Source organism: Trichosurus vulpecula, chromosome 1 (genome assembly GCF_011100635.1).
Source record: "Trichosurus vulpecula isolate mTriVul1 chromosome 1, mTriVul1.pri, whole genome shotgun sequence".
In the NCBI taxonomy this organism is placed as follows: Eukaryota; Metazoa; Chordata; class Mammalia; order Diprotodontia; family Phalangeridae; genus Trichosurus; species Trichosurus vulpecula.
The window spans coordinates 243158592-243184433 of record NC_050573.1 but is presented as its reverse complement, the minus strand read 5'-3'; the positions used below and the strand labels follow the sequence as shown (position 1 = coordinate 243184433).

Sequence of the window (25842 nt, the reverse complement as noted above, 5' to 3'; positions counted from 1 at the left end):
TCTGCTGGGCAACTGCTCTTTAAATGACAATGGCCCAAACACTGTGACTTGTGAATAATTTAAAAGCCAATTAAATATTAACTAGATTTTCTGAAACCTTCAAAAGAAAGATTGATTTGCTGCACAGCAACCAAAGCTAGGAAACTGGATTAGAAGATGAAATCCAGCTTTGGGACTAATTTTAATTAAGAGATCCTACATTCACAGGAACTCAGGTAACCTCCTGCTCGTTCTCATTTTGCACATGAAACAAGTCCCACTTACTGCCCCTTCAGGAAATGTCAGGGGGCAATTATTACCCTGGCGGGGGGTGTCTGACATCTTGGCTTGGTCTTGGCCTAGTCTTGCCCTCTTCCACGGCAGCAAGGCCTGTTAGACGCTCTAGCCACGATTCAGAGTAAATGGACCAAAACCCAAGGCTGGCATTTATTCTATCAGGAAGTATGTAGAATAAAAGCCCCTTTTAGCCAGGCAATCCTTCGTCTCTCCCAGTCAGCATTTCATCTTAAAGCCATACCTAACCCAAGGGCAACTTGGAAACAATGAAGACTGTCTTAATGCAGCTTACATCAAAATCTCTGTTCTAAAGGCAAGCTCCCATAAACAGCCCGATAGCTGCATGATTCATACATGAGGTCACTCCGAGAATTTGCCTCTGTGTGGGAATGAACTTGGTGTGAGAAAAGAAACACAATTTGTGAATGTGTAATTTTCCACCACGATGAAAGATTTTTCTGGGGGAAGTGGGTGGGGTTGTCTGGGCCTGCTGCAGGCCAGGCAGGGAGCATTCATGCTTGGTGACTCTCTAAGAATAGAAGAAGTCACTGTTCCCTATGTCACAAAGTGATAAACACTCAGGAAATGGACCCAACTTGACGTTTGGGTACCAAATGTTCAGGATGTAAATATATGGAAGTTCTTAACAATTCTAAGGAACACCTTGTTCTAGTTGTGGGCCATCATCTATTTTTTTTAATAATATGTGCACATTATCTCTATGTGTGTGTGTATATATATGTGTATGTATGTGTATATATGTATACATACACACATATGTGTGCGTATATATTTGTGTGTTAAAAAAAAGTAAATTCCTTGAGGGAAGGGTCTGTTTCATTTGTCTTTGTTTTCTCAGCACCTAGCATATAACAAGCACTTCATAAATGTTTCCTGATTGATAACTGGGTCTATTATGTTTATTGCTAGAGATGAACAATAATAATGACTAAACTAGTTGCCGTGATCCGGTGAATAAGTGACTGTGTAAACAATTCACCTGGACGGATCTTACAATGCTCCTCTCCTCCTTCACTCCCTGCCCTGCCTCATCTGTCCCATCTCCAGAAAACCTTCAGTTTCTACTCCCCCTTCCTCCCTTACAGAATCCAGAATGGTTTTCTCCATAATCCCTAAATTTAGGGGGAGTTCTATGACCTTACTTCATGCTCTGGTCTCATTTGTCTTCCAAGAGAAGTGCTTCAGGCAAAGTAATTAAGAGTGAGCATTGGTGAACACTTCATTTCCTATGAAAGGCAGGGAGGGCAGTCATGTCTACAAAGGTGTGTGGGCACAACCCAGCCGCTCCTTCCAGCCCGCCATGTAGGCAATTTTCAGTTTACTGTTTATCTTCCAGTCCGTAATTTGTAAGTCAGTTGTTGACATTTTCCCCACAGAGACAATGTTATTGTAATCTAGCCAAGATTGGATCCCCAGGCTAGCCTTTAAGAGTCTTTTTAGCAATTGATAGACAGAACTAGCTTGACTTCTGGGTTGCTACACATGAGATGTTAAAAAAAGGGGGGGGAAGGAAGCAGAAAAATTTTCTCCATGCAAAATTTTGATAGAGGTGAAGTCTGTCCTTGGCATCTTTTTCACGTTCCCTCCTATACAGCTCTTGGATGTCACACTGGTCCTTTCTGTAGTTGATCTAGATTCATAAAGGTTTTCATCGCTTATGAAACCACCCAATTTAATCTAATTCAACACATGCTTATTAAAAGTACTTCTCATGATTACACTGAAAAGCAGTTTGATGATGACCCGAGTTCCTGGTTCTGCTTCTGAAACATACTGGCTTTGTAACTCTGGGCAAATCCCAGTGCCCCCCACAGCTCTTTAGGGCCATGTTACCAGGCAGTCTGCATTGGTGGAGGGGGTTTCTTGGTCAGGATAAATGAAATCATAGGTTCAATCTCAAAAAGAAAAAAATGTGCAAGGCACTGGAGATCAAAATAGAAAATGGAAATAGCTCCTGCCCTCCAAGGGCTGACATTCTATCGAGGAGACATAGCATGTTAACAGGCACATAGATACATAACTAGTTGAGGATGGGGACGGCATCAATAAATAAGAGGATCAGGAAAAGCTTCCTGTAGGATGGGACACCTGGGCTGAGCCCTGAAAGAAGTGAGGGATTCTGTAAGAAGAGCATTTGCCAAGGGAACGCATTCCAGACCTGGGGAACATTCTGGAAGAGGGCTGACAGTCTGAATCAAGGAGGGGACGGTGACTCCAAGCTGAAATCATAGCTTACTGGGAAATCATCCAGCATGGCCATAACAAGTTTAGATGAGAGAAGGGACGTTTCAGGCTGGAAACCTTCTCACCAATTAGGATCACTTAAGACCCTGATATGGGAAGAGTGCTTACAGTTTTGGGAGGATCTAATGCTAAAATTAGGCAGCAAGATGGTTCGGTGGATAGAGTGCTGGGCCTTGAGTCAGGAAGATCTGAGTTCAAATCCATCCTCAGACATTTACTAGCTGTGTGATCCTGGGTGAGTCACTTAACCTTGTTTGTCTTAACTCACCAAAGGAGGAAATAGCAAAACCACTCCAGTATCTTTGCCAAGAAAACCCTATGGATCATAGGGTCACGGATGAATGACCAAACAACAATGATGAAATAACTATCAGCTTTGGCACAGGATGTCTCCCATCCTTGGACTAGACTCTCTCCTCTGCATCTCAAAATCCTGAGCACCCTTCAAGGCTCAGTTCAGATGCCATCTCCTCTTTCTCCCCAGCGGCCAGTGCTCTCGCTTCCCTAAAATTATTTGGCACTTAACCTGTGTAATATTGTATCTTTCAGTAGAATATAAACTCTTCTTGGGGCAGGGACTGCTTTTCATTTTTTGATTCTGTGTTCCTGTTGCCTGGGACAGACAATCCTTTGCAGGCAATATGCATTGGATAAAACATTTGTTGAATTGTTCTGTTCTGTCCACAATGGTCAGCAGCTTTCCTCCCCCACAAAGGCAGGATTTGGAATGGCTTCTTACCATTAACTATATGACTCAAAACCAGGAGTTGTGTTTAACAAGAGCATTATGGACTCTTCATAAGGACAGCAAGAAAGGCAAGTCAGAAAACTAAAGCACTATTGATCCTTGAGTCACACAGGTGGGTAACTGGCTCTGAATTGGGTAGAGGTTTGCTATTTTGGTACAGGTCTGGAAGAAGTAACTCACTGTGTGATCCTGAGCAAATTCCTTCCTCTCTCTGAATCACATGGAAAATGAGGGGCTCAGACATATGATTCCTAAAGTGCTTTTCTGCTCTGAAATACTCTAATTTTATAATTCCGTGTATTCCTCTTTCCCAGATTTAATTCCTTTGATTCTGCATTACCTCCTATAAAGTTTTTTTAAATATTTCCTTTTTGGCGATTATTTGTCCATGAGCCTAGAAGTGACTTCCTTGTTTCCAGAAAGTGCTGGCATTTCCTCTGTCGGTACTTTTGCTCTCTTATTTAACGCATACTGATGCTTCCATGAAAAATAGTCCACCTTGTGGTGATGATTAGGATGATGGCTGTTCAACTGAGAATAAATGAGTGATGTCCCCTCAGAGGTAGCATTCCATCTGAGCATCCCAATAATATGCAAGTTACTGATCCTGCCTTTTTAACCTACTAATCCAAAGCAGAAAGGAACCAGAGTTGTATCCTGAATTAAAGAGCAGTAGTACAGGGACATATATAGAAAATGTGATCATAGCTAGACTACAGAGCTCTCCCCTATTCCCAAAGGATTGAGATGGTCTAGGAAAGCTATGCTTTACACCAGTGGTGCCAAAACTAAATAGAAATGGATTTCAGCTAGTGGCATATTGACTTAGAAAACTACAAATTGACATTACCTATTTTGCATTGTATTTATTTATTTTGTTAAAACATTTCCCAATTAATTTAATCTAGTTCTGACCACGTTGGAGTTTTATGGACTATGATTTTCTGCTTTATGTCAGTTCCTAGAATATGGAGCTTGGGCAATTTGCTACCTTCTCTTTGTATGCCACCTTCAATTTACACACAGACTTTGTTTTAAGTAAATCCAGGATATGTGTAGACTGTGCAGTGACTTGAATACAGCTAAAAGAATCTGGGACAAAGGCCAGCAGTTGCACCCTATCACTTCTAGTCTTTGCTAAGTGAAGCTACAGGGTAATCTTCAAGGCCTTGACATTAGCTGCCAGGGGAAATGATGGTAATTGAAAGGAATTTACTCACTTTTTATCAAACATGATTTGACTTAGAGGAGTTCTGCTGAGGAAGCAATAAAGAATGCAAGAGAGATTTCACTTGACAGCTTGTCACTGCACTGGCTAGGTGTAGCTGTGAGACTGAGTCACAAAAGAGCTGTGATCCCTCCTTGAGAAAAGGTATACGGCAACTGTAAGATTCGGGAAACAAAGCTTGGCAGGTAGCAGCACATTAGAGAGAGAGCAAGACCAGTATATGAGGTCAACAGCTCAAAGTTAAATAGAAAAAGTAGCCTAACAGATCACAGTTATCATAGGACTCATAGATTTTGGGATGAAAGGGATATCAGAGACTATTTAGCCTAACCCCTCATTTTAAAGCTGAGTAAACTCATACCTAGAGAGGTCAAACTGTCAAAGATCACACAGGTAGTTAGTAAAAAAAGGCAGAACTAGAACTCAGGTCCTCTGACTTCAAATGCAATAATAGTCTTCCCACTTTACCACACTAGACATCAGAAGGACAGCAGCTCTGTGGGGAAGCAATAAGTGGTAGGTTCAGAGGCAGCAATGTATTGCAGCTGGGATGAAGCCCCAGGAATGTGAGTTGTTCGGGCTATGCATGTTCCTTATGTGTAGTTCTCTTCACTACAAGTAGCATGGGAATCTGTGGGAGAATTTCCCCTCTGTGCATGAGGAGGATTTTTCCTTGTTATTCATGTTGTTATTCTATTTAATTAAATGCCTTTACTTTGAGTTAATGTATTCTCTGGTTTGGCAAAACACTGGATTAGATTGAGGTTTTAAGCTGTGGTTTTGAGAGGATGCTGACCCAAAGCATGCCCCAAACCTGGGTAACGTTTTCAGGAGGAATTTGAATTCCACCATCATCAACACTCTCAAAATATATAAATTTACAAGGGCGGGGGGGGGGGGTTGGTAAAAAGTATTTCCTGGTTGTTCGTTCCAGAACTTGGAGGAATGTTATATGGGAGAGAGGTGGTAAAGGGAGTAGGAAAGAGTTATATATATATATGGCTAAAACTATATTATATTTTCATTTTGGACCTAAGAAATACACTTGGAAAAGTTCTAACAGTCTGAGTATGAGACACAAGGCAAGCAAACAAAGACCACACTGCATCTGCAAAAGCCAGGTGCCAATGAATTTTAAATTAAGTGATTCTGAGTCACACAAAGCGGGAGATATCACATGCTTCTGAGCTGTGTCCTAGTCTCCTGAAAAGAATATGGAAATGATGGGACAAAGAGATAGAGCCCAATCAGGCTCTTAGCCACTCGAATTTAATTTCAGAAAGCTACACAAGTTAAGATCAGTGGTTTGTTGCTTTGCTTCTATGACTGAGCTAAGATCTTACGGCAAACAATCACTGATTATATTGAGAAAAGATTTAGGTATACCAGAGAATTAAACCTTGAACACCATAAGAACCAAGAGCATCATTTGATGCAAATTTTTTACTTTCTCCTATCTATGTAAATGCACAATAATTACAAGCAGATACACTTTTACTTTAAAATAAAATGTTCATCCTATTATCTCTATTTTCTTTGCCTTATAGATAAGAAATGCACTGTGTCAATTAATGCAATTTGGTCCTTCTAGGTATTCTTAAATTCCTAGCTTTCAGGTTACTGCCTCTTAATTTCCTAATAAATAATTTTCTAATATTGTTCTTAATAAATAACTTATGAGCTAATATTGTGAAACGCTCTATTCACCAGAAAAGAAAGAAGCTGCCAGCCTAAGCCTTCAGGGATGCCAAGAGTACCACCTATATGGTCGGTACATGACCCTTAGAGCTCAGGGGACAAAACAATGCCCTGTTTGTAAATCTCATCAACAGTGACAGAGTTTCAGAATATGAAAGAATAGAATCCAGATTCTTGTGCACACAGAAAATATATTAGGGGCGTTAATCACTTTACAACATTATTCTTCACTCTATAGAAAAATTCACAATAGTATTCCTTTAAATAGCCTGTATTCCTCCCTACTCTGGCATATACGATATAATTTTAATTCACAAAAATGGTTTATAGGCACATTGTTTTAATGAGTTATATCCGTAATTAGGTCAAGAAAGAGAAGACATAGCTATCTTGTTAACTTTGATTCTAGCTTTCTATGAGGCAAATTGGTCAACCTCTCTGGGTCCCCAGTTTCACATCAGAAAAATAGTGCTGATACCATTTCTAGGTCTGTATCCCAAAGAGATCATAAAAGTTGGAAAAGGACTCACATGTACAAACATATTTACAGCAGCAATTTGTGGTGGCCAAGAATTGGAAATTGAGGGTATGCCCATCCACTGGGGAATGGCTGAACAAATTGTGGTACATGAATGTAATGGAATACTATTGGACTATAAGAAATGAGGAGCACGTGGACTTCAGAAAAATCTGGAAAGACTTACATGAACAGATGTTGAGTGAAGTGAGAAGAACCAGGAGAACACTGTACACAGTACAGTGATGAGCAACTTTGCTAGACTTAGCTCTTCTCAGCAACACAATGATCCAAGACAATTTCAAAAGACTCATGATAGAAAATGCTATCCACATCCAGAGAAAGAACTATAGAGTCTGAATGCAGATTGAAGCATACTATTTTCTCTCTCTCTTCTTTTTTCTTTCTCATGGTTTTTCCCTTTGGTTCTAATTCTTCTTTACGACATGACTAATGTGGAAATATGTTTAATATGATTGTACGTATACAGCCTGATGTACATGTATAGGGAAGGAGAGAAAATTTAGAACTCAAAATCTCATAAAAGTGAATGCTGAAAATGAAAAGTATGTAAATTTTAAAAAACAATGCTGGTAGGAGATATATTACATTGAGTTCCAATAAAGTATCTGACAAGCCTCTTGCGGTATCCTTGTGGATATGAAGGAGGGAGGTAGATGGGGCTGAGGAAAAGAATACTGCAGCATAAAAGCCCTGCATTTCCATTCGGAAGACAGATTTGAATTCCAATTCTGCTACCTGTGTTACATGTGTGATCTTGCATTAGTCACATATGTAGGTAGGCACAGTGAGTGGGCCAGAGGTGCTGGCACACCCTGGAAGAAGCGTTACCAGTGGTACTTCTCCTTAGGTGAAGTATGCTTTACACGTGCTTCTGGTCATTGAACATTTCTGGGCCTTGGTTTTCTCATTTGTAAAATTAGCAGGGGGGTGGTGGTGGTGGTGGGGCTTGTTTTTTCAACATTTTTCATCAATGACTTAGATGAAGTCATGAATGATAAGTTTATCAAGTTTGTGGCTGGATGGCACAAAGTGTGGCCAAGGACAAACTGCAGAGACTCTCTGTTATATGTGTCCCTCTAGGTCAGGGGTGGTGAACCTGTAGCCTCGAGGCCACATGCAGGCCTCTATGTCCTCAAGTGCAGCCCTTTGATTGAATCCAAACTTCACCCCCTTAAGAAAAGGATTTGTTCTGTAAAACTTGGTCTTGGTCAAAAGGCCACACCCAAGGACCTAGAAGGCCATGTGTGGGCTAATGTCAATCTACTGGTTGGTTACCACTCCTTAGGAGTGAACTTATTCAACTACTTCTAAATCCACCTAGCTCAAGGGATCACAAAGGCCATTTGATTCATTCCAAAATGATGTCAACAGTTTGAATCAGATGACATGCAAGAAGGATAAATGTAAGAGCCTACACTGGATTAAAAAAGTCAATGGTATAAAGACAACATGAAGGAGGAGGCAGGGCGAGACTTTGGCTAGAATCTGTGTGCAATAAGCCTTGGAGGTTTAGTGGATGTTAAGGTCAATACAAGTCAACAGCGAGGCACGGTAATCAAAGACTAACGTTAGCATCATTAACCAATGAATCAATCTTGGGCTGCATTAATAGGTTTAATGTCAAGTGACTGTCAGGGGTAGGTCGGTACATGTGGGTTAAGTAGGAGCAACCCTTCTGGGGAAAGGGTCTGAATTAGAATCCAAGGAAGCAGAAGCCAGAAGACAAAGGCTGAGTCAACAGAAGGGTTTCTTTGGAGGGTTAAAACTTGAGAGGTTCAAGAAAGAAGAAGAAAACCTGTTGTCAGAGTGAAGATTCAGGCCAAGAAAGAGATCAGTCAGGAGGAAAGATGGGGGCTGTGTTGGGTGATTAAAGCCTTGGGAGGGACAGGTAACAATCTTTCAAGGACAACTGTAAGCATTCCTTGCCCTGGCCCACTGATAACATGTTGGCAAGGTCAGTGATGTAACCTTCTTTCTGACTCATTCATACCAGTATTTGGCATGGCTTGGGGGAGAAGCCAGTTATGCCCTGGTCAGAGCATATCTTGTTCACCGTATTTCTTGGCATCACATTTTAGGAAGGACATTGGCAAACTGAAGTGCACTTTGGGAAGGGTGACCAGGATGGTGAGGTAACTAGAGACCATGCCTTATAAGGGTGATGTCCCTTGAGTATAGAAAAATACTTAGGAGGGGCTACGATGGCTATCTTCAAGTGTCTGAAGGGCGAAGAGGGTCAGCTAGACGGTGCAGTGGGTAGAATGCTAAGCCCAAAGTCAAAAAGACTCATCTTCCTGAGTTCAAATCTGCCTTCAGACACTTTTTATCTGTGTGACCCTGGGCAAGTCACTTAACCCTATTTGCCTCAGTTTCCTCATTCAGTATCTTTGCCAAGAAAACCCCAAGGGTCACAAAGAGGCGGACACTACTGAACAAGGACAAGAGTGATCAGATTTATTCTGTTTAGCCTAAGGGATAGAAGTTGTTAAGGGGAAGATTTTAGCTCCATGTAAGGTGAAACTTCCTAAGAGCTAAATTAGTCGCCCAAAAGTGGAATGGATTGCTTCATCACCGGAGGGCTTCAACTGGCAGCTAGACCATCACTTGTCTGGTATATCACAACTCTTTTTTCAGGTATGGACGGATGACTCCTGAGATTCCTTCCCACTCCAGGATTCTGTGAAACGACTTTCTTGAGGTCACATAGATAGTGAACAGTAGGATCAGGGCTAGAATCCAGATGTCTTCATTCACAGTCCAGCGCTCTCTGAATGCTGGGCATTCATTCCTTAACATGGTAAGGGTGGTCAAGAAAAGACGCTGATTTTGGAGGTGAAAGACCTGGATTTGAATTCTGCTGTGCTTCTTATCACAACCTCTGTTTGCCTTCATCCACTGGAGAAGGAAATGGCAAACCACTTTAGTACCTTTGCCAAGAAAACCCCATGGACAGTATGGTCCACAGGGTCATGAAGAGTCGGACACAACTGAATAACTGAACAAATCCAACACGCTTCTTGTTACTTAGGGGGCCTCTAGGAAGCCATTTAATGTCTTTGGGCCTCAGTTTCTTTATCTATAAAATGAAGGTATTGATCTTCTGTTAGCCTTTGCGCTCCCAGAGAACAAGGACCATCTTCTGCATATCTTTCTATCCCAAGTGCTTAAAACCACAGTGCCTGGCACATAGCTGGCATTTAGTTAATGATTACTGACTAAAGGAAGAAAGGGGGGGAGAGAAAACAAGCATTTATTAAGCACCTATTGCATGTAGGCACTGTGCACTTTTTAACAAATATTTTTTCATTTGACCCTCATAACAACCCTGGAAGGTAGGTGCTTGTATTATTCCCATTTTACTGAGGCTGAGGCTAAGTGACTCAACCAGTGTCAATAGCTAACAAGTGTCTGAGCCTGATTTTGAACTCACATCTTCCTGAATCGAGGCCCAGGGCTCTGTCCACTGCACCAACTACCTGTTTCTAGACTAGCTTTCTGCTACAGCTTCCAATGGACTATGCACATATAAGGGAGGGACAGTCCATGCAACTTGGACTTTGGAAGCGCTGATACCAAACTGAAAGTAAAAAAATACAAGTAGAAAGATTAAAATATTGGAAATGGTTCCATTGCTATCAATGCAACAAATGCACTGCACTTTTCATTTTCATACTTATAGATTTTTCTTGGAAGTTGGAGTTGCGCATTTTCCATTATTCATCATCATCATTATTACTGTTGTCCCATCCAGGGTTTTCTAGGTTGGTTCAGTGCGTGAATGATGAAATGACTTATGTGCAATCACAGCAGGAAAAGCACTGAGAGGAAGGGTGTCCTTCTGAGCACTGAACTGGGAGTTCAGACACTTCAGTTTTCTAGTCCTAGCTCTGCCACTGGCTGTGTGACTTCAGGAAACTCATCTAAACTCTCTGGGTTACCTCTGGAAAAGGAAGGGTTAGTCCTATGTCCCAACTACAAAGAGAATCCGAGCTTTAAAGGAACACAGCACTTCCCAGTGTTAAGGCAGTCTTGTCTACCACTCTCCTCAGCTATTCTATTTTTATTACTATGACTATTTTAATTATTGTGGGAATGTTTATTTCCCTATACTTAATAGAAAGACCCAGTTATGTTCAATGACACAGTCATTATCAGTAATCAGAAATATCTAGTTTTTTCAAAGACTAGGCTTCTGCATGATGTGTCTTAATCCTTTTGCCATGCTATGGTCCCCTGATGAATTACATTCTTGATTTTTCTTGGACCATCAAATACTTTTTTTTGCTGTTTTGGAGGAGGAATGAAAATGCTTATGATAAAACACTGCAGAAAAATTACTATTTCATATTTTTCACAAGGAAGATGGAGGAGGGTGGTACCAAATGACTTCTGACGGACAAGTCACTTAACTCCTGTAAGCCTCAGTTTCTCATCTGCAAAATACTGAGATTTGGACTAAATGATCTTAAGGTCCCTTATGGCTCCAACATTCCACATACTACAATTCTACATACTAAGTTTTCCTTCCCTAACACAACTCTGATGTGTAGAGTACGTGAATTGGAGAAATGACCATCCATGAATTCTATAAACCTCCAGTACTAGGGATGGACACTCATCAGTTTTAACACCCAGCTAGATACCTGTAACTAGGGCATGTTGATCAGAGCTTTGGCACAGAATGCTGATATGGCAGGGGTGAAAGTTGTTCTGTACCTCAAAACCTTGTGCTAGGTGGCTTCTGATACTTCCTTATACCATGTGACTCCTCTAAGGGTCCGCCATCATCATACTCCTCTTTCACAGCACCTATTTTCTTTTTGTTATCTCTGACGCTCTTCCTCTCATACCTGACTATAAGGAGGAGGGAAGTTAGAGTCAGTCAGTTACAAGGGAAGTGTTCCCTGGAAAGTGGATTTCCCATTCTCCTGACATGACCGAGTCTAATCAGAGTTATATTTTACTCTTGGTGGGTCTGGGGATCTTTACAAGGAGATCTGCACTGACTAGCGGTGGTGCTGGTGCAGGATCTTGAGGTGTTCTTGCTTCCCAGGTGAGCTCCCCACACTCAACTGTATTTTCCCTAGGCACCAGAGTTCCTTCTTACAGCCCACCAGCTAGTCGGTGCAGCAGACAGAGAGCTGGGCACGGAGTTGGAAGACCAGAATTCAAATATGACTTCAAGTACTGCCTAGTTGTGTGGCCCTGGGCAAGTCACCAATTTGCCTCAGTTTCCCCATCTGTAAAGTGAGAAAAAACAGCACCTACCTACCTATTAGGGTTGTTATGAGGGTCTAATGAGATAATAATTGTAAAAAGCTTAGCATTGTGCCTAGCATACAATAAGCACTGTATAAATGTTCTCTATTATTATTAAGATTTGCTTGAGGGTTACATGTAACTTGTAAAAGCGCCACAAGCACTATGAATGTACCTACATTTGAATTCGTGTTCTATTTAGATGTCCGTTAAAGTTTACTTAACTGCTTTGGATCATCTGTGGCCCACATCATCTATTCTTGTCTAATATGGGCTCTTACTTTTCATTCACCCGGTATTAATTCTTTAGGACTTATAGTCCTGAATGGAATTCAGCAGCTTGGAAGCTCTTTTTTGGAGCCGAGGAAGCTGTCCAACTTCTCTCTGCCCTGAATTCCTACCTCTCCCAGGTAGGCCCTCTCCGCTGTAGTCAGAGCCATAAGTCGGCTAGCCCCACTAAAACCTAATACTTCTTCCTTTCTGCCTTGGTATTTTCATTCTAAGTGGTTCCCCTAGCCTGGAATTCCTGGCTTCCCAATGGCTACCAGTCTGCCTCATGCATAATCCTTTGCACTACCTCGCTGAGGAAGGAGCTGGCTTTGGGCCTGGAGTCAGGAAGATTCGAGTTCAAATCTGACCTCAGATATTTACTAGCTTTGCTACCCTGGGCCAGTCCCTTCAACTCTTTCTCAGCTTCCTCGTTTGTAAAAGGGGGTAATGATGGCATGAGGATCCAATGAGATCATAAACTAAAGTACTCAGCACAAGGGGTGTGGAAATATTTGCTATTCTACTTAGGATTTTGTATTATTAGTTTTACCGCTATTAGTATCATCAGGGCAGCTAGGTGGCACAGTACTAGGCCTGGAGTCCTCATCTTCCTGAGTTCAAATCCAGCCTCAGGCACTTCCTAGCAGTATGACCCTGGGCAAGTCACTTAACCCTGTTTGCCTCAGTTTCCTCATCTGTAAAATGAGCTGGAGAAGGAAATGGCAAACCACTCCAGTATCTTTGCCAAGAAGACCCCAAAGGGGGTCACAGAGAGTTGGACATGCCTGAAATGACAACATTATTATTGTTTGTTAGAACCTAATACACAAGGCGTCCCAAAAATCTTAGAGCAGCTTTAAGCTCTCAAAGCTTTAAAAATTATATTGTATTATATATTATATAAAATTTAAAGTTATTTAAACCCTTCATTTAAAATATCTTTAAAAACGAGAATTCTAAGCTTTAATAAGTTAGAACGGCACTAAGACTTTTGGGGATCATCTGTGTATGCTGTTGTCACATAGCATTTCTTAATTATTTTTACATGTCTTGGTCTGGTCATGTCAACTAAACTCTAAATTCCCCGGGGGAAGGGGCTTGGACACAGAGTAGGCACACAATAAGTGACCGAGTCTGAGGGTTAGAAGAACCCTCAGAGGCCATCTAGTCAGCCCACACCTAAACAAGAATCTCTCCCACAACCAAGCACGCGCAGAAGTGATGGTCTAGCTGCTGCCTGAAGACCACCTGTGATGGAGATGCCTCTCCCGAGGCAGCCCATCCTCCGACTCTCATTCTGAGCACGGAGGCAGTGAGGTGGCGCAGGGGATACAGTGCTGAGCCTTGAGTCAGGAAGACCTGAGTTCAAATCCAGTCTCAGACACTTACTAGCTGTGTGACCCTGGGCAAGTCACTCAACCTCTGTTTGCCTTAATCCACTAGAGAAGGAAATGGTGAACCACTTCAGTGTGTCTGCCAAGAAAACCTCATGGTCAGTATGGTCCATAGGGTCAGGAAGAGCTGGATACAATTGAACCACAACAAATCTGAGCAAATTCTTCCTTACAGGGAGCTAAAAATCTGCCTCTCCGCCATCTTCCCACACACTCCTCCTAGTTCTGTTCTCCCAGGAGCCAATCAAAACAAGCTCATCCTTCTTCCATGTCACAGCCTTTGAACACTCGAAGGCAGATTACGTGAAGGAATCGTCGATTGATTGGCAGGACTGACGACCTATGGCTCATGGGCGGGATATGGGTGGCAGCAAAAGCCAATCAGTCAATAAGTAAGTTAATAGATAACATTTCTGTAATAACAGTAATAAAAGCTAACACTTCTACAGCACTGACTATGTACCAAGCTCCGTGCTAAGCACTTTACGACAACGATTCCACGGGCACTTCCCAGCCATCCTGGGAAGCCAGTGCCTATGCTTACTCCCATTCTACAGGTGGTTTTCATTCTTCCCTCAGCTGGGCTCTCTTGACTTTGTCCAACCCATCAGAGAAACCTCTTTGCCCTGGAAGCTCCGAGCCTTCACTCGCTGGAGATGTCCTCTCCGGTTCATCGCTGACCCACCATCCAGGCCAGCTACGTCTCTATTCCTCCGCAGACTACACTGCTGCCCCCCAGGACTCTGTCTATCATGCCGCTGCGCAGAGACAATCATCTCATCTCTCCCCTCTGCCCTTCACTTTTTAGAGTCCTTTTTATGTGTTAGAATTTCAGCTTCCTTAGAATGTAAACTCCTGGAGGGCAGGGTGTCTTCCTGTTCTGTTTGTGTTCCCAGAGCTTAGTCAAGCACCTGGCACAGAGTACGAGTTTAAAAATACTTGCTGACTCGGCTTGTTAATCTGATGAGTTACGGAGAGGGGGGAGAGTGACTTACCCAGGGTCACATAGCTAGTGTGTTCCTGAGGCTGGTTTCAAACTCGGGTCTCCCTGACTCCAAGTCTAGCCCTCGATCTACTATATCACGCAGTGGTCATGTTTTATGATTTACGAAAGGCTCTGAGGACGTGATCTCATTGGCTGGGAAGTCAGCACTACAGTTGCCATCAGGGCCATTTTACAGATGATGAAGGATAACACTTTATAGTCTAAGGCTCCAAATAGTTAATTGCCTTAGCAATGAATGACCACACAGACAGCCAGCGCCGCAGTCAGGATTCCAAAGCCAGTCTCTCCAGACTCACGAGTCAGTGAACAATCAATTTAGCACCCACAATGTTCAAGGCCGTGCGTCAGGCTAGGTGCTAAGGATACAAAGGGGAGCAACGCACGCTCCCTGACCTCAGGTTATAATCCAGAAATGAAAAATAAAGGTGGTGCAGTGGATAGAACACTGGGGTCAGCAACAGGAAGTTCCAATCTGGCCTCAGACATTTGCTAGCTATGTGACCCTGCGTGAGTCACTTAATTCCTATTTGCCTCAGTTCCTCATCTGTAAAGTGGGGACATGCTGGAGAAAGAAATGGCAAACCACTCCAGTGTCTTTGCCAAGAAGACCCTGTGGACAAGTCTATGGGGTCATGAAGAGCTGCACATGTCCAAACAACTGAATAACATAAAAAATAAAACACAAATATAATTAAATATAACGCAATATAGAATGCATCAGAGAAACTCAAGGAATGAAGGATTACTTCTGGTGGAGGAGATTGGAGGGCGGGGGGAGAAGCTTCATGGAACAACTGATGACTGACCCACACTTCCATTCCATTTGCCATATCTAGTCCTAAGCTCCTAAGTCTTGGGCCCTCTCTTGGCACCAGCACCTTCTTCCTCTTTCTCTCTAGCCTCATAACTGGACAGCAGAATCATAAAATTCCACTTAAAGCCAGAAGGAAGCTAGTTCAACCTCCCTCATTTTAAGCGGGTCCAAAGCTTGTCCCAGATCACACAGCTAAACAAACAGATGAGGCATGATTTGAATGAGGTCTTTCTGATTCTAAGTCCAGCACTGTTGGGGTGGTTTGGTCATTTCAGACTCTTTGTGATCCCATTTGGGGTTTTCTTGGCAGAGATACTGGGTCTGCCATTTCTTTCTGCAGCTCACTTTACAGATGAGGAAACTGAGGTAAACAGGGGTAAGTGACTTGCCCAGGGTCACACAGCTGGTAAATGTCTGAAGCTGGATTTGAACCCATGAAGATGAGTCTTCCTGATTCCAAGCCCAGTGCAATATATACACGGTGCCACCTACCTGCCCCACGGCAGCTACTATCTAACGATCTAGGTAACTACTCATCTAAATCATCCAATTCATCTATCTAACAAATTACTACTATCTATCTATCTATCTATCTATCTATCTATCTATCTATCTATCTATCTATCTAACTACTCTATCCACTACCACACACAGCTTCTCCTTGACCAAGTCTGGTTGAGTGTCTGTACTGCGCTAGACAGATGGTGATTAGGGCACACATTCCAAGGCCTCTGACCTCCACACTCACAATTTAAGGTGGCATGACACATCCCAATTACCTACTGGACATTCCATATTTCGTTTTTTAAAAAATCCTGCGGACAGATCCTCTATTAACACATAAAACAATGGTCTGCACCAGTTTCTGTAATTCCCAAAATTGATTCACCTGACAGTTTTTCTTTTGGTTCCTACATATATTTTTTAGTTTTGGCATGTAATTTTGTGGTTTTTCATTCCACTTTAATGTGAACTATGTATTCTTGTTAATTATTTAGCATCTTGTATTAGGCAGTTGTTAGGGACACAAAGTGGAAGGGAATTGAAGGGAATAAAGATTTATATAGTGCTTACTGTGGACCAGGCACTATGCTAAGTACTTTACAAATGTTACCTAATTTGATCTTCACAATAACCCTTCGAGGGAGATGGTGTTATCTCCATTTTGCAATTGAGGAAACTGAGGCAAATGCAGCTTAAGTGATTTACCCAGGGTCACACAGCTACTAAGTGTCTGAGGCTAGACTTGAACTTTGTTCGTCCTGACTCCGGGTCCAACGCTCTATCCATCTAGCTATCTTTAATGTAACACAGAAAAATGAGTAAGGCATGTTTCCCGCTCTTGAGCTGGAGCTGTACTGTCAAGTACATCAGGAAGCACCAAAATGCATACAGAAGACCCTAAACAGTAGGGGAGTTCAGGGGAGGGAAGACCCCTATTTTCCAAGTCACTGGTTCCCAATCTGGAACATGCCTACCCTTGGGAGTATAAGAAGGTTGTCTAGAAGGATGGAGAATATTGGATAAATAACTTTACTTTCCTATTGTAATAGTCTAGAAATCCAAATTGTTTTCTGGTCAATGAAATCACAAAATTTTTGTTGTATGCGTGAAGAAGAAAATTTAATGTTTTATTTTATTTGTTATCGGTATTATATGCATGATAAACTGGGGAATGACATTCCTTTCATAAAAAGAGGGGATTTGAAAGGTTACTGAAAACCCTAGGGAACAGGGACCCCAAAAGGTTGGGAACCCTTGGTCTAAGGAGTCAGGGTAGGCTTCCTGGAGGAGGTGGAACTTTAGCTGAGCCTTACAGGATGGGCAGAATTAGATCTTTAGGGAGGAGGGGAGAAGGCATTCCAGGCAAGAACAAATACATGAGCAACTCCGTGGGAGGTGGGAATGTCATAGCACATTCAGTGGCAGCCAAGGAAGCCAAGTTACTCTGCAAATGCAACCCTGTTTCCCTGAGCACTTTCAAAGTCAAAGTCAGGGTGGAGGCAGAAAATGAAGACCCCCTTCCCCTGTCTATTTGTTGGGACCACTGTGTTTTCCTGACACTCAGGGAGTTGATGCTTCCAAAGTTGGGCAGTTAAAAGAAGGCTGGATAAATTGCTCTGTGATTGGCTGTCCTGTTGCCTGGCTATGTTCCATCTATCTGCTTTCGCAAAAGACCTCTCCCCATATCTGAATGCCACCCAGCAGGATTTATAGGTTTCCCTGAATGGCTTTTGCTTTATTGCCTTGGCATGGTTGAAAAAATAAATATGCATTAGATCAGCAAAAGCAATGGTGGAAAAACATGAAAACGGCCCAAACAGAAAACATCTCTGGATGAAAAGAATGTGGAACAAGCAGGGAAAGTCTCCTTCCCCCACCCCTCCACCCCCAATCTCTAAATATTGGCTTTCCAGTCAAGTGGGAAGACAAGTATTTTGAAATGCCAGCGCTGGCTAGAGTGTCGGCCTCTGTGGGGCCCTTTCAAGACACCCCCAAGAAGCCGCCCCGAATGTGCATGCGCATACATACCCAGCCTGGGCGCAGTCCCGATAAGGAAGCACGGAAAAGATGCTACAGAAGGACCTCCTGCCGCTGATAAGGACTATTCTAAAAAAAAACACAAACAAACAAGAACAAACAAACAAACACACAAACTAAATGCAAAGGCTAAAATGAAAAAAAGGAAAAAAAGAAAAAGAAAAAGAATCCCACATCAAAATCAGGACTTGAGCATTCATCAAGGTCACAGAAGTAGTTAGATTTTACCCTCCTCTTTGGGCAGATGGGCCCAGCTCCTCAGGATAAAAATGCAATGGAACTGCTTACAAGAAAGAAGTCTGCTGTCTCCCATTGTCCAACCCCACAGGGTCCTCTAATGAGCACATACTTAATCATTTCTCTGGTAAGTGGGACTGGCGGCTGTCCACCTATGCAAGGACCTGAGATTTTATCAGGATGGGTATTCCCTTCTCTGATACAAACCCGGGACCTCCACTCCTCCTAGGGCCTTAGCAGACCGTCCTGGAGACTTGCAGTAGTGGTAAAATTCATCCTTGTTCCACCGACCTGGGGATGAGCCTCCCAACTTAGCTAGGCTGCTCCATCCCACCCCCATGACAGTCCATTACCAAGCCCCTGCTTGTGAAGCCTTTCCTGTTTAATGAGACCAGCTAGAGCCTGTGCTCTGCTGGCATGATGGTGACCTGGAAGTCAAAGATGAGGCTCCAGAGTAGGACTCTACTGAATTGATTATTTTATTAGGGTGTATTTATCTACCATGGGATCACAGCTCTGGAGATGGAAAGGGCCTCAGAGCCTATCTGGCCCAGTGCTTTCATCTTACAGATGAAGATACAAAGGTTCATGGCAAGTAAGTGATGTGTCCAAGGTCACACAGGTAGTGTCAGAGATAGGATTTGAACCCAGGTCCTCTGACTCCTAAGCTAGAGTGCTTTCTATGGTACCACTCAGACTCTATACTATATGCTCAAAGTATGTTAACAAATTCTGTCTTAGCCTCTATTGCGATCTGAAATATTACTGCCACATTTTTGTATCTTTATCTAATTTGAGACGAATTTTTAAAAAGTTTTTCTCTACACATAACAATAGCTCATATTTATATAGTGTCATATCCTCACAGTAACTCTATGAAGTACACAGTATTATTATCCCTAGTTTACAGATGAAAAACATGAGGCTCACTCAAGTTAAGTGACTTGGCTAAGAGCACACAGCTGGTAAGTATCTAAGACAATATTCAGACTTAGGATTGTTTTCGTGCCAAGTCAAGTACCCCATCCATTTTGCCATCCAAACTCCTGCCTATTTGCCCCGGACAAGAAAAAAAGGAGAAGGAAGGAGAAGAAGGACGAGAAAGAGGAGGGGGAGGAAGAGGAGAGGAAGAAAGGAAGGAGGAGGAGGAGAATGGGGGAGGAGGGGGAAGGACAGAGAGACACATCACACCTTTCTGGCAACTACCTCTTCAGACTAAGAAAACAGTTGTGGCATAATTTTAGGATACAGGACTCAGGTACAATTCTCTTGGGCTACCATGATGAAATGAAGGAGAAGGGTTGAATGATCAATCACACAGTATGGTGAAATGGGAAGAATCTCGGACTGAAAGTGAAGAAGACCTAAGTTCAAATCCCTCTCTGCTTCTTACTAGCCATGATGTAGGGCACTCAGTTAACAAGCATTTATTAAGCACCTACTGTGTGCCAAGCAAAATGATGTGTTTTTCCAACAAGCTTAATATTCTAAAAGCACGTTGAGTTTCTGTCTTTGCCTCTATTTCTACCACAAATATCATAGCCATATTTTTGTATATTCAATTTATTTAATTTGAGATGACTTTAAAAAGCTTTTCTTTTCATATCACTTAACTGCATTTGTAAAATGAGGTCAGATGATATTTCAATTCCTTTTCAGTCCTAGATCTATGATACAATGTTAACACAGCCCTTTCACCACTTCCACTAAACCTCTGTCCTCAGCAAAACTGAGACAGCCTGAATTTGTCTCTAATGTCTTCCTCCTCCAGACCTTTTCTTCCTCTAGACCCTTGGCTGCCTCCCTCTCACTACATCCCTCCCTTACCTAGTTTCTCAGATTTCTCTATTCCTCTTGTCAGCGAGATCATTCTGAAAAAAACTGTTGGTGGGCTTTGTGAGTCTGGGCCTGGAGTCTGGATGACTCATCTTTCTGAGTTCAAATCCAACCTCAGACACTTACTAGCTGTGTGACCCTGGGCAAGTCACTGTAAAATAAGGAAATGGCAAATGGGGCCATGAAGAGTCGGACATGACTGAACAACAGACTCTTTCCAGTGGTGTTAGCTTAACTCAAAGGAATATAACTTTCAAAAAGATGTTTCAGATATTGTGGTGGGCAGGTGGGGGGCATTTTAAGGCAAGGTACCCTCCTAACACCCACAGAGCACAAGACTTGGGTATCCGTGGTATGGCATGGTGGCAAGAATACTGGACTTGGAATCAGAATCCCTGGGTTGAAGAGCTGCCTCCTTCACTTGCCCCATCATAACTGCTCTGAGACTTAAGTTTCCTCACCTGGGAAATGGGGATTCAAAGTGGATTCAATTAAAAAGAAATTTATTAAGCATTTAACTATGGACAGAACACTGCTAATCACTGGGGTGGGGGCCAAACAAAATTTAGAGAAGACACAATCTCACCAAGTTTAGGGTTTGGAAAGACAGTTTCTTCCTGCTCCAATCCATCCACCACACAGTTCCCAAAGTGACTTTCCTAAAGCTCATGATTACGTCAGTCTCCCCCCACCACATCTCAATAAACTCAAATAGCTCCCTATTACTTCCAGGATCAAATGATGCAAAAAACAGAATGAAACAATTTCATCAATGAAATATTATGGGGAAAAAACCTTACAAAATGAAATGATTGGTGAAATTTATACATTGACTTAAGACTAGACTAGGCATTAGTTATAATTTTTTTTTTTATTAAACACAATTCTTTTTGATAGTACTTAGTGCAGTGCCTGGCACATAGTACAGACTTAAGAATGCTGACTAATTAACAGTTCAAAACACTTTACGAGCAGAGTCTCGCTCAATTCTCATTTTGACCTTACTTGTAATCAGAACAGGTGGTGATTCGTGGGATACACCCAGATCTAGAATATCTGCTACTGACTTGTCATCATGCCTGACATTTTACCAGTCAGTTGTATTTTCTTTGGATAAACTAAATTCTCTTAAAATGGGGCTCTGGAAGGAGGAGCACATTAAGGGGGCATATCAGTCATTGATGCATTAGTCTAAACGATAAGTTATTAGTTTCCATCTTATAATTAATTTAGATCAGTTTAAGGGGAAGGGGGAAAGGCAGGGGGTATTAGGGGATATGGGTCACTGTCTTAAAAGCATAGGTCTGGGAAGAGATTATGGGGAATAGAAGGCAACACTAAGGGACTGAGAGTCTTGGAGGGGAAGCAGAGGATCTTCGGGCAGGAGGAAGGTGCTGAAAAGAGATGTAAGATTTTTCTTACCTGGGTGGTCTTGGGCTAGTCATTCTATGTCTAGGGGCCCATTTCTTCATACATACAATGAAGGGGATGTGTTAGATGAAGATTCCCTACAACTTCTTTCAGCTCAAAGTACTATGCTTCTATAGTCATGAAGAAGTATTTTGTTTCTTTCACAGGGCTGCCCAGGCATAATACCGCTTCTGACGTACAGTAGATAGCAAGTACAATATAGAAGGGATGCTGGCCTTGAAATCCATAAACCTCGTACCTCTGAGTAAGGATGGGAAGTGAGGAGAAACAAGGGATGAAGAGGACACAAGATAGTCAAAGACGAGGAGGAGGGAGTCAAGAGTATGGCAGAGTGATAGGGGACGTGAAGAAAAAAAGGGAAATTAAATATAGTTAACTGATTTTCAGTATTGATAGGAAAGGAGAGGGTTAGAAATGGATACAGGGAACCACAGGCTATATGAACAAGAGGTGTGTGAGAGACTGATAGAGAGGGAGTAAGAAAGGGGTCTGGGGAGAAAGGGAAGATGGGGGAGGGGAGAGAGAAGGAAAAGAGAAATCCAGGAAGAATGAAGGGAAGACAAATCCATAAGCAGAGAATTAGTGGTAAGAGACCTGGGGGAAGACAAGGAGAGTGAAGGGCAAACTTACCAGCAGAAAGTGATAGAAAGAGACAGATTCCATATCAGATGAGGTGAAGCCGGTGACCTAGATTTTCTTGTTATAGGTATGATGACAGAAATACTGAGAAGGTCAGTAATTTGCTTGAACCTAGTCATCAAGCCAAAAAAAATAAAAGGGCCAAGCATCAAAATAACTCATTATACTGGTGCTCTAGGCACGATTACACTGTATACTCTTACCCCATGGTACACTATTACCCAGCAGACGGCCAGGGCTCCTCATCTGTCTGGGTTAATAGGAAACAGGTGGCAACCTTATTGGAACTGTAATATACTCATTTGTTCCATCGGATGGATACTAATGTTGACGTACTAACAGCAGGGTCAGCTCTAATAGAATCATTCTCTACCTTTCCAGGCCCAGAGGGCCGACACCCACCCTTTCCCCACTGCTCAAGAATTCTCCCTGCTAAAACCAGAGTCCGCAGGCACAGCAGGATGAGAAGGGCAGGTAAGTCCTGGCCACAAGAATTGTTCCAGTTCAAACATCTCGTAGCTGCACTTTCCCCTGGCTTTAGCCCTGACCCACTCACGGGCCTTTTCTGGGTAGAATGATTTAGGTAGTTAGTCTGAAATACCCTCTGGGTCAAGGGCTCCCCAAATTCCCCAGGGAGGCCAGAACCAGAGCAAAATGCAACTGGGAAAGGTTTAACAAAATAAATAAAAATATAATGCAATGCAAATGATGTTAATTTGTGGTTTTCTAAATCAATATGGGCCTTTTCTATTTGAGTTTTTGACACCAGCATCTTAGTATATAGAGAGCTGGACGACTTTGAGTCCAGCAGACCTAAGTTCAAATCTTGTCTCAGATGTCTGCTAGCTGTGGAACCCTGGGCAAGTCACTTCACCTTTCTTTTCTAGCACTTAGCACAGTGCCTGGCACATAGTAGGTATTTAATGTTTACTGACCAACTATCTATGAAATGGGGATAATGATAGCACCCACCTCCCGAGTTGCTGTGGGGAGCAAATGAGATACTATATGTAAAAAATTCTTTATAAAAGTTAGCTGTTATTAGCGTACAGCCCCTGTGCAGAGGAGGCAATTGGAAACTGACTTCCCCCTATGTCCAGTGAAGAAGTATGCTGAACAAAGCAAGTGACAATGCTTACGGAATGCTCATAACTCAGTTCAACAATCAACACTTATTAAATGCCTATGTACAAGACATGGTGAAACAAAGGAAAAAATGAAAAATCGTGGAGGAAAAATGAGGAGGAATGAGGAAAAACCATGGAGGAAAAACAGAGGCATTTACACTTTACTGGGTGGTGGGGTGGTAGGATGGAACGTGTACAGAGAAAGGTCAATTCGAACTGTCTACAAAGTAAATAAAAAAGTAACTCATGGGCTAGGGATTAAGACAGGCTTCATGTGGGAGGTGGCATTTGGGCTGAGCCTTGAAGGATGTGAACGGTCCTAACAGGAGGGTATGAATTCTAGGGTCTCCCTGAGCACAGAGTTTGAGGAACTAAGCTTGAGTTCCTACATATAAACTACAATTGTGTTTGCCTGTTTTTGATGGAAGTAGGGACGAGAGAAAACAGGTAGTCTTCAGGAGTTTTTAACTGAAATGCACCTTGTAATTACTATAAGGTACAACTGCTTTCTGGTAAGACTGTAGTTAAAAGAGGCTGATGAGGGGTGGCCCACATTTAGCAAAAAATAAATTCACTTGCCTGGGCTTTAAAAATAGAAGAGTACAAAATCTAATGCATATGTAAAATTATGGGTACAAAATGGGAATGTTTCTCAGCTACAGGATGAGAATCGCCACCTGCCTGGTTGGCCATTTTTACAGAATGTTGGAATTATAAGGAATCTGGAGAGAACTGAGCCCAATCCTCTTAATTTACATAAGAGGAAACTCTTATGGGAGAAGTGACTTTCTCACAGTCATCCAGTTTCAGTTCTGAAACGCGTATTTTCTATATCATCATTCCTACAGGATTAAATGAGATTATATTTGTAAAGCACTTAGTGTAGTACCTGGCACGCAGTAGGTGTTTAATAAATGCTTATTCCACTCCAGTATCAAACCTAGTGCTCTTTTAATCACACCACCCTATGGTGAAGGTGAAGGGAGGGTGGGGTAAGCGAGCAGGAATAGAAGGCAGGCACTCTCTTTGCCCTGTGCTCCTACCCAGACACTCAAAATTCCAGTGTTTGTTGTACATGAATTTAGGAAACAGGGCCTGAGGTGGCTCTAGAAGCCAGTGACAGAGACCCCAGAAGCTGAGACTTAGGCATTCTTTGCTGATCAAATTCTGGGGACCCGATGACAGAAAATGTTGCCACTCCTAACATATCCCAGACTCCTCCTGAGGTCTCTCCAGGGCCTAAGGAAGGAGACCTTGGACTCTGGCCTGCACAGGCAAAGCAAAGAGGAAATGCCAGTTTTGAAAGCATGGATCCTTTTCCACCCCAACATTAGCAAGCATGTGCAAAAGTAATCTGAAAGCGTTACCCTGGCTTACCAACTGCCATGCTCAGACCCCAAACTGTTGATGCAAATTTACTGGTTCCCCTTCTTAGAAGCATCAAGAAGAATTTCTGTGCTTACTGGGTTGATTAAAAATAAAAACAGAATTGCTTGCCTCCTCAAAATACTTCCATATTTAAAAAAGAAAATCAAACCAGATGCTGTCTCTCAAGAAATACATGAAATTACCAAACCTAATTCCTGTAGCAACAGACTTCAGGCATAGGCTACCTACCTATCTCACCAACTGACAATTGTTGTCGTCTTGTGCCCATTACCCAGAAGAATAAAAAAAATACATAATGTTCCATCTGTGACATAACATCTTGTTTGAGGGCACAGTGACCAGACGGCTTTAAACAAAGGATTATCCCAATCAAGGAGGGAATTACTATCACAGGAGGGTCTTTAAAGAATTCAAAGATCAAGTTTCTGGGCAAAAATCGCCCATTGGAAAAATTAAAAGAGAAAAAGCTATAGGTCTGGAGACAACATGGGCAGAAGTCTCTAAATATGGGCAGGATGTTTTCTAAACACTTCCAGAAAGTACCTCTAGCCCCCTGCTGATGGGAGTGTCTAGATTTCTTCATCATAAGGCTACATGTCTGTATTCTAAACAAAGTACTTCTTGTTGTTGTGTCTGTCCTCATTCTCAAAGAGAACCATGACATCAGGAAGGCGATGCCATGACTTGCAAGTGAAATAGATTTATGTGAGGGGGTTCTGTGCAAAGTCACCAGCCTCACTTTCTCCTCCAGAGCCATCTGGGACCATTGGCAAGATATAGATCAGGATGACTGGAGAGGGCCTCCGTTTCTGATATGGAGGAGCCTGGGGTTCGAAGTCCCTTCCACATCATAGCCAAAGCACAAGAATAGGATCTGTATTCAAAGGACGACGGGGGCCCAACTCTAAAAACCAATGATATCACAAATGTATGAGCTGATGGAGCACCAGGGGCCATTTTTACTCCGTGGGGTTTCAAACCTATTGACTAGTCTCTTGGTCTGTAACCAGTACTGATTGCTAACTAGCAACTAGATTCTACTAGCTCAGGGTTTCATAAATCTGGGGGGTGGGGTGGGTAGGTTGGTTTGAATTTGTCTTTTTAAAAATATTTTTATGATTGTTGTTGTTTAGTTGCGTTCAG

At 42.4% G+C, this 25842-nt stretch overlaps 1 protein-coding gene across 1 annotated transcript in view; it reads right to left on the bottom strand.

Moving 5' to 3' along the window:
* The window catches only part of CABLES1 (Cdk5 and Abl enzyme substrate 1), a 160002-nt gene that overhangs the window by 38535 nt on the left and 95625 nt on the right, over window positions 1-25842 (bottom strand). Inside the window, exon 4 of the mRNA XM_036743767.1 lies at window positions 18032-18109. Coding sequence (XP_036599662.1) covers window positions 18032-18109 — 78 coding nt within the window. The remainder of the gene's footprint in view (window positions 1-18031; window positions 18110-25842) is intronic.